The 23,316-nt window shown below is 44.4% G+C and overlaps 3 protein-coding genes and 1 non-coding gene across 4 annotated transcripts; 3 read left to right on the forward strand and 1 right to left on the reverse strand.

Annotated features, from left to right (window-relative positions):
- Window positions 1-255: 255 nt before the first annotated feature.
- On the forward strand, window positions 256-1,779 carry LOC133895189 (probable transcription factor MYB58). The gene is made up of 3 exons (XM_062335355.1): window positions 256-461; window positions 678-921; window positions 1,243-1,779. The coding sequence occupies exons 1-3, from the start codon at window positions 256-258 to the stop codon at window positions 1,777-1,779; spliced, it is 987 nt and encodes a 328-aa protein (XP_062191339.1).
- Window positions 1,780-2,360: 581 nt separating this feature from the next.
- LOC133896533 (U5 spliceosomal RNA) lies at window positions 2,361-2,479 on the reverse strand. The gene has a single exon (XR_009905786.1). It is a non-coding gene; the product is annotated as a U5 spliceosomal RNA (small nuclear RNA).
- A 538-nt stretch (window positions 2,480-3,017) lies between these two features.
- Window positions 3,018-4,175, forward strand: LOC133896414 (uncharacterized). The gene has a single exon (XM_062337015.1). It carries the CDS (start codon window positions 3,104-3,106, stop codon window positions 3,809-3,811), a length of 708 nt encoding a protein of 235 aa, XP_062192999.1. The 5' UTR covers window positions 3,018-3,103; the 3' UTR covers window positions 3,812-4,175.
- Window positions 4,176-15,566: 11,391 nt separating this feature from the next.
- Window positions 15,567-21,241, forward strand: LOC133896370 (methyl-CpG-binding domain-containing protein 2-like). Its single transcript, XM_062336964.1, has 5 exons — window positions 15,567-15,911; window positions 18,401-18,943; window positions 19,504-19,557; window positions 19,946-20,103; window positions 20,804-21,241. The coding sequence occupies exons 2-5, from the start codon at window positions 18,414-18,416 to the stop codon at window positions 20,953-20,955; spliced, it is 894 nt and encodes a 297-aa protein (XP_062192948.1). The 5' UTR covers window positions 15,567-15,911; window positions 18,401-18,413; the 3' UTR covers window positions 20,956-21,241.
- The last annotated feature ends 2,075 nt before the right edge of the window (window positions 21,242-23,316 follow it).

Consider the following 23,316-nt stretch of genomic DNA (forward strand, 5'->3'; position numbering starts at 1 on the left):
CAAGGACAGGAGAGGAGAGGAACGGGCACTCGCGGCTCAAACGCAGCCCTCTGATCATAATCTGACGGCTGCCATCAACAGCGGCCTCCTTACTCTCGATACAAAATCTTTTTCCCACTCCTCCCTAAATTGTCGGACGAGTGGGCGTTCGTGGCCATCGGTCGAAGCCTTCGTGTTCTTCCCAACGCGGCAAGGAGAGAGTGAGAGAGAGAGTCCCACTGGCATGGTCGCGGTGGTCGGTGGTGACGAGCGAGGATGCAGAAGCGCGGTGGCGGCGGTGGCGAGCGGCCGGCGGTGAGGAAGGGGGCGTGGACGGCGGAAGAGGACGAGGTGCTGCTGCAGCACGTCCGGGAGCACGGGCCTCAAGATTGGAGCTCCATTCGATCCAAGGACCTCCTCCCGCGCACCGGCAAGTCCTGCCGCCTCCGGTGGGTCAACAAGCTCCGGCCGAACCTCAAGACGTAATGCCCTGCTCGTTCTTATTTTGGTTTCTCCTCCCTCTTTTTTTCCAGCGAAGTTTGTTGTGATAGTGCATAGTCGATTCTCTGTTTCTTGATTCACACATTAGCCATGGCATACACGATGCTGGGTCGTTGGGCATGTAAAGCCACTTGATCCACACATTAGCCATGGCAGGCTCTTTCATCTAGCACTGAAGATCGCGGTTTCTTGTAAAGGGGGTGCAAGTTTTCTCCGGAGGAAGAACGGTTGGTGATCGATATGCAGGCGCAGTTCGGGAACAGATGGGCCAGGATCGCGACGTATTTGCCCGGACGGACGGACAACGACGTGAAGAACTTCTGGAGCACGCGGCAGAAGCGGCTGGCCAGGATCTTGCGGGCACCCCTGCCCCGCCGGAGGCCTGGCAAGCAGAGCCGCAGCGCTTCTTCTGCACCATCCCATGATTTGCCCGCCCAGAAGGTGACCGACTACTGCCTGCATTTTCTCTTTTCTTTCTGAAATCAGCAGTCCGCTTCTTCTGAACTAGATCAGCAGTCTCAATCTGATTGTCATTTTGCACCACTGCATTTCTGAAGCAACAATTCGCTTCCTCTGAACTAGTCAAAAAGTTCGTTTTGCGGGCAATCTTTTGCGGTAATTTGAAATTTTGTTCTGGATGCAGTTGTTTCGATTTGGTAACATATCTTGAAAAAAAAAAGGTTCATCTTTCCTTTCATCCTCTCGTCATTCTCAAGTCTCGATCATGCCGCATTTGACAACAGAAGCCTTTGCACATTTCAGCCTCTCCGTCAGGGCCCGTGCTCTGACATGATACCCTTCCAGGAGACGACGCACCACATTGGCCAGAGCAGCAGCCAGGAGCCATGCACAGAGAACCAGTGCGCCGACGCGCCGTTCGCCGGACTGCTCGGCCTGGAACTGCTCGGCCTGCCGTCCCCCGTCGAGTTCGCTATGGACGTGGCAGTAGAATGCGGCTCGTCCAGCGCTGCTCCCACGGCCCGTCCGCCCTTCGGTAGCGACGCCGGGGACCCGGTTTCCGGCGTTGCCCCGCCGGCGTTCGTCGACCATGCTCGGTTCGTCGATGCGGCCTCGCTGCAGCACGACGCTGTCGCCTACCTGGAGCCGCTGGCAGTGGTGCCGCCGGCCCCGTTCTTCGGCCTGGACGACGACTACGGGAACGTGGGCTCTGCGCTGCATCAGGACATGTCTGGAGTGCTCTTCGACGACCTCCCGCCGGAGGCGTTCGACTTCTTCGAGCTGCCGCCGTCGCCACCTCCGTTCCCGCCGCCGTCTCCGTCGCCCGCCGCCCAGATGTAGATTTGACTGAATGGTGGGTGACAAATGGGATGCATCTTAGACCGCTTAAATGCTTTCCGGAATGCTGGTTTGTTGTACTAAGCAACTAAGTAGTGTTCGCCTGTATCACAGATTAAATATGAATCAAGACTGGTGATCAGTTCTACGTGTTATCTTGAATCAATGCAGGAGCATCTTCCTTCACAATTTCCTAAAGTACTACCTCCGATCATATAAAAATAGATTCGGTCAAACTTTAAAACTAACCTTTCAAAATATTTAATTTATAAAAATCAAAATTAGATTTATCTTGAAAAACATTTTCATAATATCGTAAATTCAATAAATTTTATAAATATATATTCAGAAATAAAATAATGATAAAAAAATATTTAAAAACCTTAAAAAATCATATATACAGATGTGTCATACAAAATACTTACATAATATCATAAATTCAATTAATTTTCTAAACATAAATTTAAAAGAAAAAGTAGTAAAAAATATAGAAAACCAGTGAACAAACTGCTTACATGACAACTCCAAGGACTTTTCTAGCTGTACATAGAAAACCACTGAAATTTCATTTTCGAATTGTTGGGGGCCTCCTCAGAAAGAAGGCACCCTCCAAAAATTAGCGTATGCTGCTTATTGTGGCGTGCACACGGTATTCTTTAGTAAAAGGCGAAAGAATAGTTCGCTTTGTGCTCACCACGCAGCTGCGTGTTTCTAACCGCTGCACCCCGCCTCCCTTATGTAGCCAGCTCCACCTCTATATCCTCCTTCCCTTGGCGATGTGGTACTATTCTCCCCACCAGCCGCACCCACCACAACCACCCATCGGTTCGGCCTACCAGCCCGGCCCATTCGGACTTTGGTCTAAGGGCCTGACGGACATCATGGGCCCTTTCTTGGCCCACTAGCCTGGCCCATGCTACACTAATGGACTTTGGGCTGAGGACCAGACGAACGTCATGGGCCCTTGCTCGGCCCACTAGATGCGTCCCGTTGACGAAGCCTCGCGTGCGGAGCTGGCAATTGCTGACGCGAAATGACGGTACTAGCCACCTCTGAAGGCTCACCTCGAGTACACGGCAGGGGCATTTTCGTACTTTGAGCCGACACGCGGTCCTGTCCTTGTCCGCGAATGGAAAGGTGGAAGACTTCGAGACACTTCCAGAGCTGGAATCTCCGCTTCTCCACGCTTCGCCCTCCTCTCCGCTTCTTGTCCACTCAACTCCCGAGCTGCGCTCATATATCTCCCGCCATTGCGCGTCCCCCCGTGACGAGGCGAGCTCAAGCACGCAGGAAACTAACCACGGGAAAGCGAAGCGAAGCGAGCGAGATGGTGGTGCTCATGGAGGAGTTCCACGGCCTGACGCTGAAGAGGAAGGGCGCGGACGAGCTGGAGCTGTTCGACGTCGGCGGCGACGACCGCTCTGGCTTCCCGCTCTCCTGCCGCGCCACCAAGATGCGAAGGCTGGTGTCTCCCGATGGCCACCACCACCAGAACGCGCCGGCGGTGGGCGGCGTCGTGACGACGACTGGACAGGATGACGTGCCCATGGGCGACGCGCCGGAGCCAGCGCCCGGCGCCAGGGGCGGGGAGGAGACGGCGATGGTGCTGTACGGCGACGCCGCGCGGAGCGTGCCGCGGCTCCGGCCATGGTATTCCCTGCGCGCCGGGGCGGACTGGGTCCGGGCCATGCTCCAGGAGGCCGACAGCCGGACGGTGCGGGAGCTGCTGTCCGGCGCCCACGAACAGGACGCTGAGATGGCGTTGGCCGTCGTCCCGTGGGTGGCACCATCGCCGGCGGAGGAGACAGAGCCGTCCACGCCCTCGGAGGCGGCGGACGGCGGGGACAGCGAGGGCGCGGCGGCGATGGACGTCGAGGAAGACGAAGACCAGGGTCGTCGCTGGACCAGCCAAGCATACGGCAGCTCTGGGACCGGCTGCGGCGAGGGGTACGCGTACCGGTGGCCGCAGCACTGCATGCTGCCGCCGCAGCTGCCGACGGTTGGCCAGGCGAGCCCGGTGACGTGGTCGTGGTAAAACCGAATGGTAGCAGTGGACAGTAGGACAGCCACGTTTGCATTGATTCCAGTTGGAATCGACGCCATTGGTGATGGTTCGGAGCAATCTGCCTCTCTCGATGCTTAATTAGTTGTGGATATCGATCAATCTTAGATTCTTAGTGTAGTTGTTGCGAGATCGAAAGCTCCGATTGTGTGGCTGATTACGGGATCGTAAGCGATGGCTAGGGTGTGTTTGGATGACTGTTCGAGCGGTGGATGGGATTGTCCCATCAGAATTTTAGGATGATTCCGGTGCTTGGTTGGTGAATTGTGAGTGGACTAGCCCCTTCAATGGAAGGCAATATTTCCCCAGATGCTGGATGAGCCGATTTTCAGCCAGATGAGACCACCCGTGTTGCTCCGTGCTCTCTCTCTCGACTCAGTATTCCTCTCACCTCTAGCGACTCCGATCATCTCCAATCATTTTTTTTTATTTCGCTCATTTCTTGTTCTCTTTATTTTTTCTCGTTTATAATAGTTTTTCTTCAAAGGGATTTGTAAAAAGAGAGGAGAGAGAATCTCGTTCTGAAAATCCTTTCGTAGCAGGAACCATAAAGGTAAACTGTTGGAACGCTGAAGAGAACGAAAATCCTTTTATGAAAAGATTTTGGTCCCTGATAAGAATCATTTGGAGGTCTTACCCCTCGACTCTCTTTGTCTCCAGCATCACCGCCCTTCCCTCTAAAGCATTGTCGCAGTTATTGTCCGCCTCCCTACTCCGGAGGACCGTTGTCACCATAGGCCCCTCCCCTAAAGAACCTTCGTCACTACCAGCCCTCTCCCTCCTCTAAAGAACCCTTGCTATTGCCGGCCTACTCCCTCCTCCGAAGTCTTGCTGGCCCCTTCGTCGCTGCCAAACCTCTCCCTCCTCTGAAGAACCTTTGCTGCTGCCAGCCCTCTCCCTCTTTCGAAGTCCTGCTGGCCCCTCCCTCCTTCCACTTCTTCAACCACGGTACGTGCACATCCATTCAAGAACTACAAATATAGTGCTACTTAGATTTTCGTAAATAGGTATTAAATTGTTGCATAGTTGTGCTTGAATGTCAATACCAATATTATGCCATCAGTATAGATCTGACAGTACGACTCTCTCGATGTGTTTGCTCCTTTGCCAGATGTGTCGTTTATTGTAAATGGACCCACTAGGATATGTCTTTAGCTAGACTCATGGGTTTAGGTCTTCGTGGGTGCAGATTTCATCTTCTAAATCTCGCACACGGGTCTGATTGTTCGGGTATTTGACTTCTAGCAGGTGCGAGCGTGGGTTTGGAATTTCCCCTGTGAGTAACCCATGGCCCCTGAAAATACATGTTCCCGTGACCCAAGCACCCAACGTCTTGGCGACGAGCGGTCCAGCTCACACTCGGCCATGCCATTGCCCTAATCCCTGCCGTTGCTCCGCCATACGCCAGTCACCATAATGATGATTGAGTATTCTTATTTCATAAGTTGATTATATGGACGATCAAAGGATATGTGCATCAAGATTAAGGATTTTATAGTTTTAAGTATCACAAAGGAGGTGAATGACACTTAGAGTAGTATAGATCTTCTTTTTTAGTCCTTTGAACCATACTATAAATAGCGGCTAAGAGTAGTAGCTTGATCTAGTGAGTCTAGACTTGGTTTGATACATATTTGTGAATTTCTAGCACTAGTTAGCTCATAGAAGCCTTTGGTTAAGTCATCAAGAAGTTAGAGTTCAAAGAGAGTTGAATTGGACGAGCTCAGCAACAAATATACCTCACTGTATAAATTTGGATCTCTAGCCTATAAATACTTCCTCACTTGATTTTTTTTTTGTCTCTCTTACAACCTAGAGGAGTTCATATACTATGAGTGTCATTAAGAAGTAAGGGAGAGTACTTGAGTTGATTTCTAAGTCCCTAATTGAAGGTTAAGCACTTCATTAGTGCTTCAAGAGTAGCGAGTGTGCATCTAGTTGTAGTCTAGGTTTGATCTTAATCAAGTGAAGCTATTGGATTATTACTCTTGGTGGTTGGCAACACCTAGTCAGTCTTTGTTGATTGGAGGTATCTTGGTGAGCTATTGGAGTTCTTGTGGGAGCTCCGGAAAGAGCTATATGCTTAGTTTGATGTCCATCAATCTGGAGATGAAGAAGTGGCAATTATGAGTGACAACTTGAGACTTCGTGTCTCAAAGGGGAGTGATATCTTTTGTGGATGCTCTAACGAGGACTAAGGTGAGTGCCAACGCCTCGATACCTCAGAAAAAAAAAATCGGTGTTCTTTTGTCCATCTCCTTGCTTTCCCTTATTTATTCAAGCATTTTACTTCTTGCAAGCTTTTCTTTATGCATTTATTTTGTGTTCTAGCTTGCTTGTTTTTTTTATGCTTTTGACTAGTTTGATCGTGTAGTCGTATTTTAATTCATCTAGGCTAAAGTTACTACTTGTTCTAAAGTTCGGTAGAAGTAAATTTTTAATAGCCTAATTCACCTCTCCCCCTCTTGTGTCATTCGATCCTTTTAATTGGTATCAAAGCCTTATGCTCTTGATAGGCTTAAAATCCTAGCGTGCTAAGGTTCGAGGGAAAGAACTTCTCCTATTGAAAAGTTCACATGATGAGCTATCTTGAGACTATTTTCCCCGAAATTTGGCTAGCCGCTTTTATTGGGTATTATCAACCATTTACCGAACAATAAATTAGATAGAATGTTAAAGCTAAAAGTGTTATTTTTGAGAGAATTAGTGAAGAAGTGTTTTGTAGAGTAAGGAGCAAGGAATTAATTCACGATATTTGGATTAGTCTTTGTGAAATTCATGAAGGTTTTATAAAAAATCGGGAGGAAAGATATCATGTGCTAATGAAAAACCTTAATCAATTTAAGATACTTCTTAATGAGCTATGCAATGATATGTATTCTACCATGAATATGCTTGTTGAAGAAATCAATTCTCTTAAACTCACTCAATTGTCTCAAGGAGATATTATTCGTAGGATTTTGATGGTACTTTTTTAAGTCACAATACAACATTGCCATCTCACTTCTTCATGAGAAAGACATTAATGGCATGACCATCACCGATGACGTGGGTAAGATTCATGCTCGTGAGATGTTCTTATTTGGAGATCAAGAAGAATCCTGCTCCAAGAAGAATCTTGCTCTCAAGGCTAAAATAATTGACAAGAAGAAGAAGAAGGTGAAGATTCCATCAACAAGTGAAAGCGATGAAAATGATGATGATGACTCTGACATTGAGCTTACCCTCCTCATTAGAAGAACCACAAGGATGATATCTAAGTTGGGCAAGAAGGGCTACAACTATGATCCCAAGAAGAACAAATTTCGCTCTAAGAAATTTGATAAGTTTGGTTGTGGAGACAACAAGAAGTGCTACAATTGTAGTGAATATGACCACACATCATATGATTGTCCTCATCCTGACAAGAGAAATAAAAACAAGAGAAAGAGAATAGATGCAAATGAGGATAAGGACAAGCACAAGAGAAAGGGTCAAGACAAGAATAAGAAGAAGCTCTTAAACAAGAAGGGTGGATGTCGCAAGGCTTATATTGTTGGTGAATGGGTCTCCAGCAAAAGCTCAAGTGAAGATTCAGAGATGTCACTTCTCCTCCACATCGGTCCACTCGCCCTCGCCCTACCGCAGGGTTAGGCTCGATGCCTTCCAGCTAGTCAGGCAACTAGAAGAGGGCTTGTCAGGAGCCAATGACAGAGGAGGAGGAGCAGGAGCAGTTTGAGCCAGAGCAAACAAAGCAGCCTCAGCCTCAGCCTAAGCCTCAGGGAGAGATTCGATTGCGTGACTTGACCTCTTACAAGTCACCAAATATCAAGAAATTAAGGTTTGTGATGATTGATGAGTGGTTTCCTCCGATCAGAGATAAGGGGGTAGATCACATATTCTACACCATTCTGCAGGAGAGCTTCTTCCACTCTTATCTCAGGAAGAAGGTCAAGTTGAGCCAGCATAGGGCGCTCAACTAACACGACATGCAGTTGGCTATAGGGGGAGTGGACGTGAGGCAGCACTTTGATACCATCCTGGGTCTTACAGCTTTGCTCATAGGTGTGGACAGATGTGTTGTGGAGTGGGTCAGAGTCTTCTACGCCATAATGTGGATTGTACCAGAGAGTAACTTCATCGAGTTCATGTTCCAAGGGGAGCAGATCAGATTATACAGGAACATGATACTTGAGGCTCTAGGGGTTCAGGCGAGTTCCAGGTTTCTTCACGAGGTCGTTCATCCGAATGCCGACCCCCCTCGTCATCCTTTAGCTGGTGGTGTCTTTCCCACTGATGAGGAGATCAGACCGCTGTTTAGGCAGCCGTTCACTCCAAGATCACTGAGACTGTCAGACATGTTGACACCTGAGGTGAAGGTCATCCACTTGGCCCTGAGACGTAGTTTGCTACCGAGGATCGGTTATGGAGAGGGTATGACCAGTTTGCAGCAGTGGTTGATCCTCTATATCCTCACTCACCAGTGATTTGATATCATGGATCTTATTCTTTGTAAGATTGAGGATGCCATAGTAGATGGGATGTCTCTGGACAGACATCAGCTATATGCTCACTTTATTTCACATTTGCTTTCTCACACGATCAGGTATCCTGAGTTTCTTGAAACCTACGAGGACTCCCTTACTCAGTTTCAGGAGTATATTCCTAGTGCTCCCACAAACAGACGCCATGGTCAGCGTGCCATAGTTCACACTCAGAGAAGATCCCAGTTGGGGAGAGGGAGAGAGCAGCAGCTGAGGGTCAGGCCCCAGCAGAGGCTGAGGTAGAGCTACCATAGTACATCTTTGATATGGACAACGACAGCAACAGTGACTTAGAGGACATGGACTACTTTTCGTCAGTCGCTAGACCACACAACACCGAGGCAAGAGGTTCTTCTCAGGCTGTCCCGCAGACTACAGTTCCACTCTCTTCAACACCTGAGATGACTCCTTCAGTGACTCCTGTTGCACCGTCATCAAAGATGACACTCCTTTTGCAGTTGTAGCAGCAGATAGCAACTCGGGCAAAGATGTAGATGAAGCTTAAGGCTGATATGCTTCGCCAGCAGGAGCAACAGACTGTGCTCATGCAGTCACTCCAGCAGCAGCAGCAGAGCATGTTTGCAGCGCTTCAAACAGACAGGGAGAACAACACTTGAATGTTCTCATTCCTACTCCAGCATACAAGTCTTCAGTTCTCAACTGCACCTCTAGCACCAGCTCTAGTCCCGAGTCCTCCCCCAGGCAGTGTTGGTGGTCTCTTGAGTACTCCGGCGTCAGACTTCCCTCTTCCAACACTTTTCACCACCAGAGTCTTCTCTCTACCTGCTGGGACTTCTCAGAGGCCAGTGTTTCCTTCGTTGACATCTCCTCTAACCACCGGACCTCTCAGCTTTGAGGACTCTCTATAGCCGAGCGTTCCTAATCAGCACCACTCAGTCTAGTCATCTTCTGTTGTTTAGTCAGCTTTTGACGAGCTTGAGGCTACTCTTTAGTAGATAACAACTCAATGTGTCGATACTTCCAGCTTCGAGCCCTGTCCTGACATAGTGTTGATAGAGGTTCCTGCTCCTTCTGCATTTGTTCAGCGTTCAGTAGGATCCATCTCACCTATCACTGACGTCGTTGCAGCCAAGCATGACTCTTCTGACTCCAAGTTCGATGCTTCTCGGTTCGTGGTGCGACCTTCTTCGATATTGTCGGCTCCTTCATCTCCTATGGCCTCGGATGCTTAATAGGGTTCTCTTTTTGGTGCTAGATACTAAAGGGGGAGAGAATCTAGTGATAAGGGGAGTTGGGAGAGAGAGTCTTAGCATGAGTGTCTAGAGAACTTTTGTTTCAGGGAGAGTTTAGGAGTTTGGATAGTTAGGTTTAGCTATTGGATTTTACGGGTTTTGATGTAATGACAGGCTATTTGGTTCTCTCTTTATGTGTATCGCTTGTCATCACATTGTGTTTAATTTCATGCTTGTTTAATTCACATTCATCTAGCATGACAAGTTGTTATAATGCTAGGCCTTCTCTGGCTTAATTGATATATGCTGTCAATTACCTAGTATGATAGGGTGTACTTTAATTCATATCTCTTTATTCTCTTTTGTATTGTCATCAATCACCAAATAGGGGGAGATTGTAGCATCTAGACCACTAGGTAAGTGGTAAGTATTTCAGTAATTAATGATAACTGTATCATTGTGACTAAAAAGTGTGTTTTAAAGGGTATCAAAAAATTTAGTTCACAATGATGATTGGGTATTTTTGGTTCCTAAGTTGATTATATGAATGATTAAAGGACATGTGTATTAAGATTAAGGATCTTCTAGTTTTAAGTGTCACAAAGGAGATGAATGACATTTAGAGTAGTATATGTCTTCTTTCTTAGTCTTTTTGATCATACTATAAGAGAGGCTAATAATAGTAGCTTGATCTAGTGAGTCTAGACTTAGTTTAATGCACACTTGTGAATTTCTAGCACTAGGTAGCTCATAAAAGCCCTTGGTTGAGTCATCAAGAAGTTTGAGCTCAAAGAGGGTTGAATTAAACGAGCTCAGCAACAAATATACCTCATTGGATAGTCTGGTGATTTGAAAAGAATTCTCACTGAAGTTTTTCTTTTGGTTCATAATAGAAGAGAACTTAGTGCACAGGATGATCTGGTGTCTAACTAGTGAAATCACTAGAAGCTTTTTTCGGTGACATGTGTTCAAAATTTTTTGAAGTGTTTCACCGGATGGTCCGGTGTTAGAGTGGTGAGTGAACCATACTTTTTTCAGCAGAAGCAAAATATTTAAGGGAAAATAAATTTGACCTCATCGGATTATCCGGTGATGGAAAGAGGGGATCACCGGACTATTTCTTGCAGAGACAAATTCTAAGTGCAGAAAAATGAAGCTCTGCCCATCGAATAGTCTGGTGTTTACATTGTACTCACCGGACAAATATATCAGAGCAATGTTGTAGAGAGGTTCAGAAGAGGCTTCACTCATCGGATGGTCCGGTGTAGGCAAAGATGACATCACCAGACTAATTCTTGCAGAGAGGTTTGCAACAAGTGTTTTAGCCTAGTTCTTCTGACTGAATTGTCCGGTGTCACTTTAGTGGTCACCGGATAAGTACACTGGAGGATCAACTCAGATTGTCCGTTGTGAGTGAGATGATACTCACCGGATCATCTGGTGTTCACAGAAAAAATAGGTGGTTAGGCAACGGCTAAATTTGGATCTTTAGTCTATAAATACCCCATCACTTAGTTTTTTTTATCTTTCTTGCAACCCAGAGGAGTTCATACACCGTGTGTGTTATCAAGAAGCAAGAGATAGCACTTAAATTGATTTTTAAGTCCCTAATTGAAGGTTAAGGACTTCATTAGTGCTTCAAGAGTAGCGAGTGTGCATCTAGCTGTAGTCTAGGCTTAATCTTAGTCAAGTGAAGTTATTGGCTTGTTACTCTTGGTGGTTGACAACACCTAGCTGGTCTTTGTTGATTGAAGGTATCTCGGTGAGCTCTTGGAGTTTTTGTGGGAGCCTTGAGAAGAGCTATATGTTTAGTTTGATGCCCACCAATCTAGAGATAAAGAAGTGGCAATCACGAGTGAGAACTTGAGACTTCGTGACTCAATGGGGAGCGATATCCTTTGTAGATGCTCCAACGAGGACTGGGAGGAGTGCCAACTCCTCGATATCACGAAAAAAATCGATGTTCTCTTGTCCATCTCCTTACTTTCCCATATTTACATTCGAGCATTTTACTTCTTGCAAGCTTTTCTTTTCGTATTTACTTTATGTTCTAGCTTGCTTGTTTTTCGTGCTTCTATCTAGTTTGATCGTGTAATCGTATTTCAATTCATCTAGGCTAAGGTTGATACTTATTCTAAAATTCGGTAGGAGTAAATTTATAATAGCCCAATTCACCCCCCCCCCTCTTGGACCATTCGATCCTTTCATCATTCTATGGATCTAATTACAACACTGTGTTGTGGTCTTGTAGAAGCATGTTGTTCTCGGTAGCTCTTGTAATTGCAGGAATGTCAACTCCAAGAACCACATGTGCGGGTGTTTAGAATTTGTACTTTTTTGTCACATTCTGAGCTATCGCTACTAGCTATTGCTACGAATTGAATTTTTATGAACTTGTTTGCTACTATGCTACAATTGTGTAGTCAAGCAATACATTACCTACTTCGGATATGGAATGTAAGCTTGTGCCCTTTCTGTTGAAATACAGAGGGTGAAGAGGCTGCTCAACGGAACATATGTCAATGGAGAATGTATGTGAGCTTAGGATTAATTGACCATACATTCTATATCTTTTTCTTCATGTGGGACATTCATAGTGCCCGGAAGAGGAGAGATCAGATTGTTGGACTTTGATGGGGGTTTTATTATTTCAAAGTTGTCCATGATTTTATTGTTTTATTGCTTCACTTTTGTTGCTGAACACCTACATCTCATAAATATTTGATTCTGCCAGTAATTGCTATGCATTGCTCTGATCATTGCACATTGCAGCACCTGCAGTCTTGCACTCTGTTTTCAGACTCGACGAGTCCCCATCGGGTTCGGGGGCATAATTTAACCCGTTTAGCAATTCGAGTGTGGGCTGGGTTTTGAGTTTCGGGTTTCATGGTGGGTGGATTTTGACTCAACCTGCACCCAACTTGATCCGTTGCCACCTATACAATGAAGTTGTGAAGTGTCAATTTGTGTTGAACTCAACTAGTAACAATCATTGGAAGGAGGCATCCAAATTCCAATACAATACTTGGACGACATGTAGAGGATAGGACTTGCTCAAACTCAGGAAGAGTGCATGTGAATTGTAATTCAATCATCCAGATTTCAGAGGAGCATGGAGTCAAAGGTGGTAAGTTCATCACCTCATTAATAAAGAGGTCATCACATCTAAGGATGGCAGTGGGCCGCGTCGGGTCAGGGTCCCACGGGTTTTAGACCCAGGGAGGGCAGATTCGGGTGTAGAAACCACCCCACGGAGCCATCAGATCGGGGCCCCGACCCGAGTTGGGTTCGGGTTTGGGTTGTGTTTTGCACCCGCGGGTGCTTCACGGGCCCGAAATCCTGAGGCACATAATTTTTTTGTCCATTCCCACTCACACCCACCAAGCGTCCCGGCCACCCCTCACACGCGAGTACACGACATTGCTCCTGATCCCAATTCGATCGCCGCTGCTCACTCCCAAATCCTTCGTCGCCACCGCTCACTCCCTATTATGCCACCATCATCGCATCCTGGACAGACACGCATGGCCTTGGTTGGGGTGGTGGGCCACAGTGGCGAGCTACTGCTGCTCGAGCTCAGCCAGTCATGCTGCTCCGCCTCCCGGTCGCGCTGCTCTGCTTGGGCCACCCGCCCACCGTCGCGCCTCGGCCGCGCGTCACCTGGAAACTTCCGGGTCCGGCTAACCAAGAAACCCGCGAGCGCATGTTGGTCAGGTTTCAGGTTCCCATCGAGTCTCGAGTCCCCGCCAAGGCCGGGGCGGGGGTGGATTTACACCATGTAACCATTTTAGGGCTGGGTCGTGTTTCCTGTTTGGGGTTTCTGGTCAAGTGCGTTCTCGCTCCATCCAGCCTCAACCCGACCAATTGCCACCCCATCACAGCTAGCTCAACATATCCCATCGTGTCCACTATTATCCGTCTAACCAAACTGAAAATTGGATCATCCCACCTAACCAAATAAACAAAAAAATTGGCTCACTCCATACATAAAAAATTGGGATGACCCATCTATCCCTCCAACCAAACACACCCCTATAATCAGTTTTTGTTCACATCATATTGTTATGCTCCGCATTTTTCATCTCATCATTTGCCATTTCCTTGTGTTAGAAAATTAGCCATCAGTAGAAGCAACGAATTGATCTACCGATATGATGCACACATAATCACGGATGACACTAGAGACATGATGTTTATTTACGAGATGCTACCGAAGCCTACATCTCTGTGGCATGACTACAGGCGCTCCTACCTATGATTCTGACACTGACCACTCCGGGGTTCTGACATAACTGTAACCGCCCCTTGCGAACTTGTTGATACGCCGTCATAGATACAACATCCCTCCTCTCATATTTATGAGGATGTCTGGTTACATGAATCATTTTCAAACTCCATCATGTATCACTAATACAATTCAAGTCATATACGTAACCAAACTCCATACAATTATTCGACACATATCTAATGTCTAAAGCTTTGCATAATCATTACCTGAACAAGACCAACGTCTATAGCCCACTGCAACATCTCTGCAATATTCCTTCTCATATTCACTATTTACCAAAGTTTGATGCATCCAATGTAATTTCTACCATACTAAAAACTATGGACGTGTTAAATACGTGAAATCAATAATATTATGATAGGGATAAAAAAAATATCATGAAAAAATAATAATTGAAAAAAAAAGGTTGAATATACATCCCTCAAGTTTCTCAACTTAACATAGCGAAAAATACATATTTTTGCACAAGGAAAGAAAATGACACATAAGGAAAGGAAATGAAATGACAGGAGATCAAGTCAACCTTTGACGTGAAGCATGGCGAAAGCTCGGAGTTGGATGCAACCATATGAGGCACAGAGGTGATTGGTTGCTGCATGGGGAGGGGATCAGAGAATTTGATTATGTTCTGTAATTAGTGGGGTAAGTACGAATTTGATCCGTGCAATTAAGATTTGTGGACGATAGATATCAAAAGTTCATGTATAACTCTTGTATTGTATATCTTATTATTATAAGATATAGATTAATTCTAGTTATTAAATATAGATGAAAGGAAATAATGGTATATTAATATTTTTAATGCTAACAACACCTATTAATTGCATGTTTTCAAATTGATTAGAGATTTCCAAACAATTGAGATGAGAGGAGATAGGATCAACTTTGATCGTGTAAGATATATAATAGAGATCATTTAAATGTATCATAACTCGTCCATTTTATTAGCAGTATAGAAGTATAGATTCACTATTTACCAAAAAGGATTAGATGAATGTCTTGTGTACAACTGTTTGAGGCAGGTGCATCAATTTTTCCCTCTTTCGGCTATGCGCTCTCCTGGTTGTCAAGCTCGCCGTTGCGTTCCAAATGACCATACTTTCATCTATCTCTCTGTTCCCTACTTATTTGTATGTAATTTTCGTTTTCACATTGACATTTCTGATTTACTCATTTTTAGTGGAATTACAGCAAGGGAAGTCCATGTGGTATTTTACTCATTTTTTTGTCTCCAAACCTTTTCATTTAATATATGATAGATACAATGAGCTTGTTATCTTGAATTAATGATGTTCAAATAAGGATTTATAACGACTTTCAAGAAGACAAGGAAATGAGAATTGCTTAACTTTATCTTTTGTTTACAATTTGCTATTATTGCGTTTAACTTCTACATCGATATACTGATAGACATTGTGCTACTTAATTTTGGTTGGTTAAAGTTTCACACTAGACGTGCATTCTCCGGGGACTTTTTTGCGAAAAGCTTTTTGTATGTGTGCAGTGCATAAAAGGAAACTTTAGAGAGAGATAAAAACAATGCACACTACTATACAAAAATTGTTACATAGCATATATATTATAAAAGGAAATTATGATTTTTTTTCAGAGGGTGTCCAGAATCTTCTGAGTTGTAAATCTGAAACCATCACCATCCCCTCTCTAATCTTCTCTATAAAACAGCTTCAAATTTTCCAATGTCTCTCATATTTTTCCTGTGAAAATACAAAACACCACCCGGCGTCGCACTCACAGTGAGAGTGAGAGGCAGGCCGGTCGGCCCCCTCCTCTTCCCTCCCTCCTACCGCGCGGCGCGCGCGTAGGCGCGGGCTCCGAGACCACCGAGGCGCGTCCGCGACCGAGCCGGAGACGGCAAGGCGCGCCCGCGCGCGCCCACTCCAGCCAGGCACCACGACGCGACGCGACCCCCGCCGGGCCGAGCTCTTCCGGCGGCTCGACGCCGCCTGCACCGCTCGCTGTGGCGAACCGCCGTCGCCGCCGCATTTCCCTCCCGAAGAGGACGACCAGCCTATCTGGCCGCCCCGCAGCCGCTACTGGAAGCTCTACAAGTATACGCTTGTTCCTCCTCCTCGTCCCTGTTGTGTGATCGTTAGTGATTTTGCTTGCCGGTGCCCGCAAAAAAAAAAAGTTCGCTTTTTTGGGGGTTAGAATTCCTGTCCTGCTACATTACTGCTGGTGGATCTTGGTGTTAACCTCGCTTGGTATCGAATGTTAGATAGAGTTTGTGCTGATGGATGTGTGATTAGGTGCGTCATGTTGTTTCCAGACGTGGGAATCGGAGAGTGGCTTCTCTTGCTAACTGAAAGACCAAAAATTTGTGTTTGGCAAGTTTACATGCCCAAATTCTGATGGATTTTGGTGCCATTCCAGGTTTTGGTTTAGGAAATTATGGGATACGGAACATAAATTTCATGTTTTCCAAGTCTAATGGAAATGGTGGGGAGAATCATGATTTGTGTTGTTGGTTAGATTAGGTTTGAATACTAGGGGCATGTATTATGACTAATTACGAGACTTAGCTTCGCTAACTTAATGTTGTGTTTCTGTTGCTAATGGTGTCTTGTATCTAGCCTAGGGTTCTTGGGATGTTGCATTAGCACTACTTAGTTAAGTTGTTAAATGTTAGACAGTTACGCTGTACTAAGTGTAAGTAGACTAGATTGGTGGTTCCCTAGGTATACTAATGAGGAACTGCGTTCATAAAATTCTATGCCTAGGGATCTTCTTACACTATGTTAATGCTAGCTAGTTCAGCTGTTAAATGCTCGAGATTTATGCCGCGCCATAATGAACCCGATGTAGAATCTTTCCGTTTTGATTTGAGAAGTGCCTTGATTGAAGAAACAGACCTCGGTGAACCTGATTGGTTGAGCCCAATGTATACTAATAAGGCATTGGCTTCTATGGCTAACAATTCGGGTATCTAGCCACCTAAAGTTTGTTAAGTTGTAAATGTTGGGATGTTTAGGCAGTACCTTAACTAACTTGATTTGAAACATTTCTCTTTTGGTTTGACATGAAAGGAGCAGGTAAATCTTTTTTGGAGGAAAAAAAGGAAACGCTTAGCGAACCTAGGTTGAGGCCCTAGATATTTAATGAGGTGTTATATTCTTATTGCGATTTGCCAATTGTATCTTTATAGATAGCCTAGGGTTCTTGATTCTTGATCCTTTTTGTACAATGCTCTCTGGAACTTATGTTAGATCCCTCTGTCCTTTGCAAATGACTGTTTGAGTGTAAAATGTCATGATTTTGACATCGATATTGATGTATTGTGAATAATTTCCTGGATTCTAGATATGTTAAATCGAATATTTACCATGAACAAGGCTTTTTTAGGTCACCTCTTTGGATGTCCATTCCGTTGCATTGTCTCCCTGCTGTATTTTGTCAGCTACAACACTGGGTATCTACTACAGGATTTACTTCCTTACTTTTCAACTTACATCAAATCTAACCTCCGTAGGGATCTCTTACACTTGTAGGCTGTCTCAGAAAACTCAGTTTGAACATTGACGGTATCCCTTCTGTAAATTCTGCTCTATCTGGATCCTCTGTCGAAATTCCAAAGCCAAATGCTTTAGACTGCTGTAGATGGTAATGCCTGAGCTGGTAATGCCTCAGCTACAACACTGGGTATCTACTACAGGATTTACTTCCTTACTTTTCAACTTACATCAAATCTAACCTCCGTAGGGATCTCTTACACTTGTAGGCTGTCTCAGAAAACTCAGTTTGAACATTGACGGTATCCCTTCTGTAAATTCTGCTCTATCTGGATCCTCTGTTGAAATTCCAAAGCTAAATGCTTTAGACTGCTGTAGATGGTAATGCCTGAGCTTATAGCATCATACTGGGCTACTGGCATTTCCACCGACCAAAAACATTATCTCGTGCAATTGTTGCCATTCGTTGGGTCATGGGATGCTGGAATTGTTGGTTATCCATGAATTCATTCTACAAAGATGTCCAATTCCCATGGCATCCAATGGTTGGGACTTGGGAGGGGAATTTGGATGATAGCAAATAGGAATTTGTTTGAGACCACCTATCATAAGTAGTGATGCCAGACCACTTGAAACTTATATGGTTAGCATGAAATATTCGTCAACTTGTAATCTGTCATCTTTGCTTTAATGTTGTTGCAGCACGCATCCACTGGTTAGCATGTTATATGCCAAATAGGGGGTTACCTAACCAGTGCTCGTTTATTCATACTGGCAAATGAATATAAATTAAAAAGTGCAATGTCAATCCAGAAAATTCATTAACTACCTTTTTTATCTTTGGATCACGATTCACATTTATCTTATTTGCATGTACTAACTATTTCTTATGGAGAGAATTTCAAGATTATTGTGGTCTGCTTCATGTAGCTTTTGCTTGGTGTTTGTGTGGAATTACTATGCCCTTCTTGTTTACTAATTTGTTTTCGGATATATACCTGAGTACTCAAAGATAATATGCACATCTTCTCGTTTTGTTATCAAGTCATTTTTCCCTTCTAGCTTTAAAATTTTACTATCACCTACAACAGGTCCCTAAAAGGTATGGAGTCTAACCCAGCAAATTCCCTGACCAGTCCTACTGAAAACTCCATAGCTCCACCATCAGAGAAGAGACAGAAAATTTTATCTGATAAAGATGGTGACCAGTGTGCTGATGATGGGCATTCCTTTGAATGTGCATTTCAAGTTGCCCCTTATAAGGATGGCAAAAGTTATAGAGGGCAAGATGAACAGGGAGAAAACCTGCTCTCACTTGTTCCACCTAAGCCACCAAAACGTGAATCCATTTGTATTGGAGCTTATGCTGCTCAATGTGCAAAATGTTGCAAATGGAGACTTGTTCCAACAAAAGAGAAGTATGAAGAACTTCGTGAGCGAATTCTAGAAGATCCTTTTGCATGTGAAAAAGCCCGTGAGTGGAAGCCTGATGTGACATGCAATGAGCCATCAGATGTATCTCCAGATGGCAGACGGCTTTGGGCAATTGATAAACCTAACATCGCACAGGCCCCTCCAGGGTGGGAAAGGTTGATCAGGATAAGAGGTGAAGGAAGCACCAGATTTGCTGATGTGTGAGTAATAATGTTCACTCCGAACCTGTTTAATTTGCTTCCTTGTTCTACCTAGTTATATCTGATTAAATGACAATGTAGTGTTTCCTTACGCCCCAGAATCTTATGAACTTGTATACTTGTGTGCTGTCTGTTGTATTTCCGAGACTGAAGTCTAACCAATGATCTAATTTCGCAGTGCTTAAAGAAATGGAAATAATTTGTAACATAGTACAATATTATAATATTATACAAGACTAGTGCTTAAAGAAATGGAAATAATTCATAACATAGTACAATATTATAATATTATACAAGACCTCTCCTTCAAGATATTATTACCTGGAACCGATGATGTTTACTGTAGCCAAATCCTCACCCAGCTTTATGTTATTGTCATGTCTATGATGTTCTAGCATTGTCATTTTGTAGAAGACATGTTATTGTCGGGGAGGGAAATACTAGAAATAGGGAAACTTGTGGACTCTGTGTTTTTCGATTCCTATGATCTGCTACCCGTATATGTGGCATTTTATATGCATACGGTAGTATTATTGTTAACATTGTATATATGCTTTCAGGTACTATAGCTCTCCTACCGGAAAGAAACTGAGATCGAAAGTTGAAGTTGAGAAGTATGTCAAGTTTTTTTTCCCAGTCAACTCTCACTTAACCTCTTCACTTAAGCATATTAGTGCTAATTTTCAGTTTTAGGTGCATCTTGCTTGTGTAATAGCTGCAAGTCATGGGTATCTACTAAGCTACAATTATTCCAAAATTGCTGTATAAGTGGCACCGTTGTTCTTAAACTAGCTCAACAGTAGCACCCGAGCAGCATGTAGGATGCGGTTTGTGGTGCTGCATTCATGAATCTGCCCTGTTCTTACAACTGATCATCAGAAATAACATAACATGTAGGCATAAATCATGTGAAACTTTTCCATATAAGTATTTCGCATAGCTCCTTGCGGTTCAATTTGTCTAGGTTTTTCTCTAATTTTTCAAAATGCCATGCTTTCATAGGTACCTTGCAGAGAATCCACAACAAGGCGTAAAGTTATCTCAATTTTCATTCAAGATACCTGCACCTCTACAACAGGGCTATGTAAAAAAGCGTCCCCGGACGATTCAAAATGATGGTACACATACAGGATCGACTAAGCCTCTTCAACTGGAAGAAGGTAATCTATACATAAATTGAACATACTTTCTTTAACGTTTGCCATTTTGGTTTTGAAATGGGAATGTATTACTATTTGTTGTTGTTGACGTAATGAAGCTACTTCATTAGTAGGACTGATGGTGAGCTGGGGTGAGGATTAGTGGGATGTGCCTATAAAATATTCTTGAAATGTTTGCCAATCGTATAAGGAAACTCTTTGGTCAATGATTTTATTGGATGAAGTTTAAAATTGAATTGAATTTCCTTAAATTTGATGGAAGCCCTGCTGACACATTGTAGATAATTGCTCGTTTCTAGTGGCTGGCTGGGGGTACCTGGGAAATTCTATTCTTGTGTTGTAACAGTATCAGCCTGGTTGGGTACCGCTTCACCAGTTTCCCAAAGGGGGGAAATTAATGAGCCACTTTGGTAGATTAATGCCTTCCAAGTAGGTAGTTATTTAGGATGTTTATGGCAGCTATCAGAATTATAGTATGAAGCTGCTTGGTGCTACTATTACACTGAGACCCCAGCAAAATGGGGAATGCGTTGATCTGGCTATCTTCTTGGCATTTGTCTTCTCACCTGAGACATATGGGTTATGCACCAGCATTGGTTGTTCATTTACACCTGTGACTGTGCTTCTAAGTAGTATTTTGACATCAACTAAAGTGCATGCTCGTTATCTATCTGATTCGTTGTTTCGTTCCTTGCTTCAGTGCAACCCATCTCCTGGGCAGCTCCACCGACGCATGGCGATCCGGGGGACAACAAGCAGCTGGTCCTGTACAACGATGATCAGTCTGAACTGATACAATCTGAACTGCAGGAGACAAAGCCGGGCAGCCCGCCGCAGCCGTCGGCCGTTTAGCCCCCAAATCCTGCATCCGGCATCTGGCATGCCGAGGATCAACTTTTGGATGGTGTTTGAGTCCAAACCATACATAGATGCTCCTACCAGTGATAGGAAACCCTGCTCTCGCCTAGGTTGCTACAGTGTTCGTGCTGTTCTATTAGTAGCTTGAACGCCACTCCGGCGAAATGTGTTGTACCATAGCTCTGATCTCCTAGTCCTAGTTGGATGAAACTCTGGAGAAATTTTGGGACGACGAAAGAAGCTTGGTGGAATGGATGGAACTGTTGTCACCTTGGTTATAGCTCACCCCGTGTCATGTCATGTGTCGTGCATGCGTTTTTGTAGCATTCTTTTCGTTGTTTCCTCAGATGAGAGCAGCTCCAGGGCGTAGAAGTCGGCGCCGGGCGTGAGATCGGACAGGTACGTGCAGGGTCCTCGGGCGATCTTGGCGCGGAACCTCAGCGCTGGGCGGTAGTTGCGGCACCGCCGCAGAAGAAGAAAAAAAAGCTTTGAGACTCGTGAGCTACTTAAACTCAGTTTTTATTATATTCAATAATTTGATAGTTTATACGCTTGCTTAATAATAAAAAAGAAAATTTATAAATTTTAGCTGTTAACAAGTCTACTTAAGCCGCGCTGGTGTCTTCAGCTGAGTACTTCTGTTGTCTATTTGGACTAACGTAAACGCACGAACAAGCCTTAAGGGATGAAGGAAATTCTATAAGATTCGGTCTCACAGAGAAAGACCTCTACTTATGTATGTCACATGTCTTACTTCTTTCTCTCAGTTACACGTGCCAATCGTTAGAACAGAGATAAACAGTATTAACTAGAGTCTTATAAAAATCTTTTGATAAAGTCTCGTAAAATTTTCTTTACTTAAAAAAGCTCATCTGAACAAGTCTTAAGAGAGGGAGAAACACCCCAAATCTGCACGAATCTAAAGGCCACATCAACGCCACAGACGCCATCTGAACATGGCTTAAGAAAGGCCTGGCCCAAGTCCGGTAGTCCGCTTCCCGTGGAGGCCTGTAGTCGTGCCCCAGGGTGAGAATGCCCTCAGCTCGTCTTCCACCTCCGACCAAGAAGATGCTCGCGCGAGTTTTCAGCAGGTGCTTGCTCGATATACCAGCAGCGAGTAAAGTCGATGTGCAATCGTGTGGGGAGCTCTGTTGATTCGTATGTCTAGCAAATGCAAACAGTGTTCATGTAAAATCGTCGAGGATTTTAGCAAATGCAGCTTTAGCCTGGTTTGTAAGGCAAGATTTGATGGAGATAGTTATCATGAGTCCCTGACTGAACTGAACTGAACTGAACTGAACGGAACAGCACTCGCTACAAGTGATGTCCCATCGCATAAACCGAGGGTAGTAGGTTACTGTGATATGCAGATAGAAGAGAATTATGTGAGGATTAAGATGAAATTGATGTGATGAAAAATATTGGTCACATGAAGAAGAATCTTTGAGAACTAGCTTTTAAAGTAAAAAAAAGAAGATATAACTCTAAATATTATAAGGTATAATGAATTAAAAATAAAATCTTTTAAAAAATATACTAAGAGAAATAAAATATAATAGCTGAAGATAAGCACTCAAGATGCTCGTTTTGACTTCCATGAGGCTGCGAGAATCCAGCAAATTAAGGAGACCGAGATGGCCGCTTTTGCCATCGATCCAAATACGCTCGCGTTATTCGCATTCGTCGAACGTACGTGGCCTCCGTATTGGATTTGGATTGAAGCCAAAAATGGGGGCTTTAATCGGTAGCTGTCCATGGGATCGATGCTGATGCACAGGGATCGACCAGGCCCGAGCGAGCCATGCAGGCGTGTGTCGTCCCATCAGCACGCAACCACCTTCATCCAAAAAAAATCAATACAGCGCTATCTACAATATTGTTTGATGACTATCTCATGTTCTCAACTTAAATCATAAAACTATAGAAAAGATTCACTCAATATTAATTATATATACCAAGTAATAAACATATATAATAATTTTTCATAGATACAAAGACGTACGTATACAACACCGTTGCATAGATTTTTCCCCTCCATCCCCATAGCCCCCGTGTGGTCCCCGTGCTCCATCCCTGCTCCATCGTTGCTTGAACGAAGCACCTCAGCTGCTCGATTCTCTTGCACCTTCTCGCGTTGTGTGCGTGTGGCGTCTTGCTTGATTCGATGATCCAACCAACGACCAGCACCATCGTTACCGGTGTGCCGATCGACGGGTGAGTTTGCATTGGTTGCGGGGTTGGGCCGGCGGCTCGCGTCAGATATGATGTCCCAAATATGGTCTATCTTGTATCTTATATATCAAAAATCAGTATATTCGGTATTTAGGTTACAGTATCGTATTCGATATATGAGGT

This window comes from Phragmites australis, chromosome 16 (assembly GCF_958298935.1).
Source record: "Phragmites australis chromosome 16, lpPhrAust1.1, whole genome shotgun sequence".
NCBI lineage: Eukaryota > Viridiplantae > Streptophyta > Magnoliopsida > Poales > Poaceae > Phragmites > Phragmites australis.

Coding starts and splice junctions, on each gene's coding strand:
- LOC133895189 (XM_062335355.1), top strand. CDS start 256: ATGCAGAAGCGCGGTGGCGGCGGTGGCGAGCGGCCGGCGGTGAGGAAG. Junction 462..677: donor CTCCGGCCGAACCTCAAGAC/GTAATGCCCTGC, acceptor TTTCTTGTAAAG/GGGGTGCAAGTTTTCTCCGG. Junction 922..1,242: donor ATGATTTGCCCGCCCAGAAG/GTGACCGACTAC, acceptor TGCACATTTCAG/CCTCTCCGTCAGGGCCCGTG.
- LOC133896414 (XM_062337015.1), top strand. CDS start 3,104: ATGGTGGTGCTCATGGAGGAGTTCCACGGCCTGACGCTGAAGAGGAAG.
- LOC133896370 (XM_062336964.1), top strand. CDS start 18,414: ATGGAGTCTAACCCAGCAAATTCCCTGACCAGTCCTACTGAAAACTCC. Junction 18,944..19,503: donor AGCACCAGATTTGCTGATGT/GTGAGTAATAAT, acceptor ATATGCTTTCAG/GTACTATAGCTCTCCTACCG. Junction 20,104..20,803: donor GCCTCTTCAACTGGAAGAAG/GTAATCTATACA, acceptor TCCTTGCTTCAG/TGCAACCCATCTCCTGGGCA.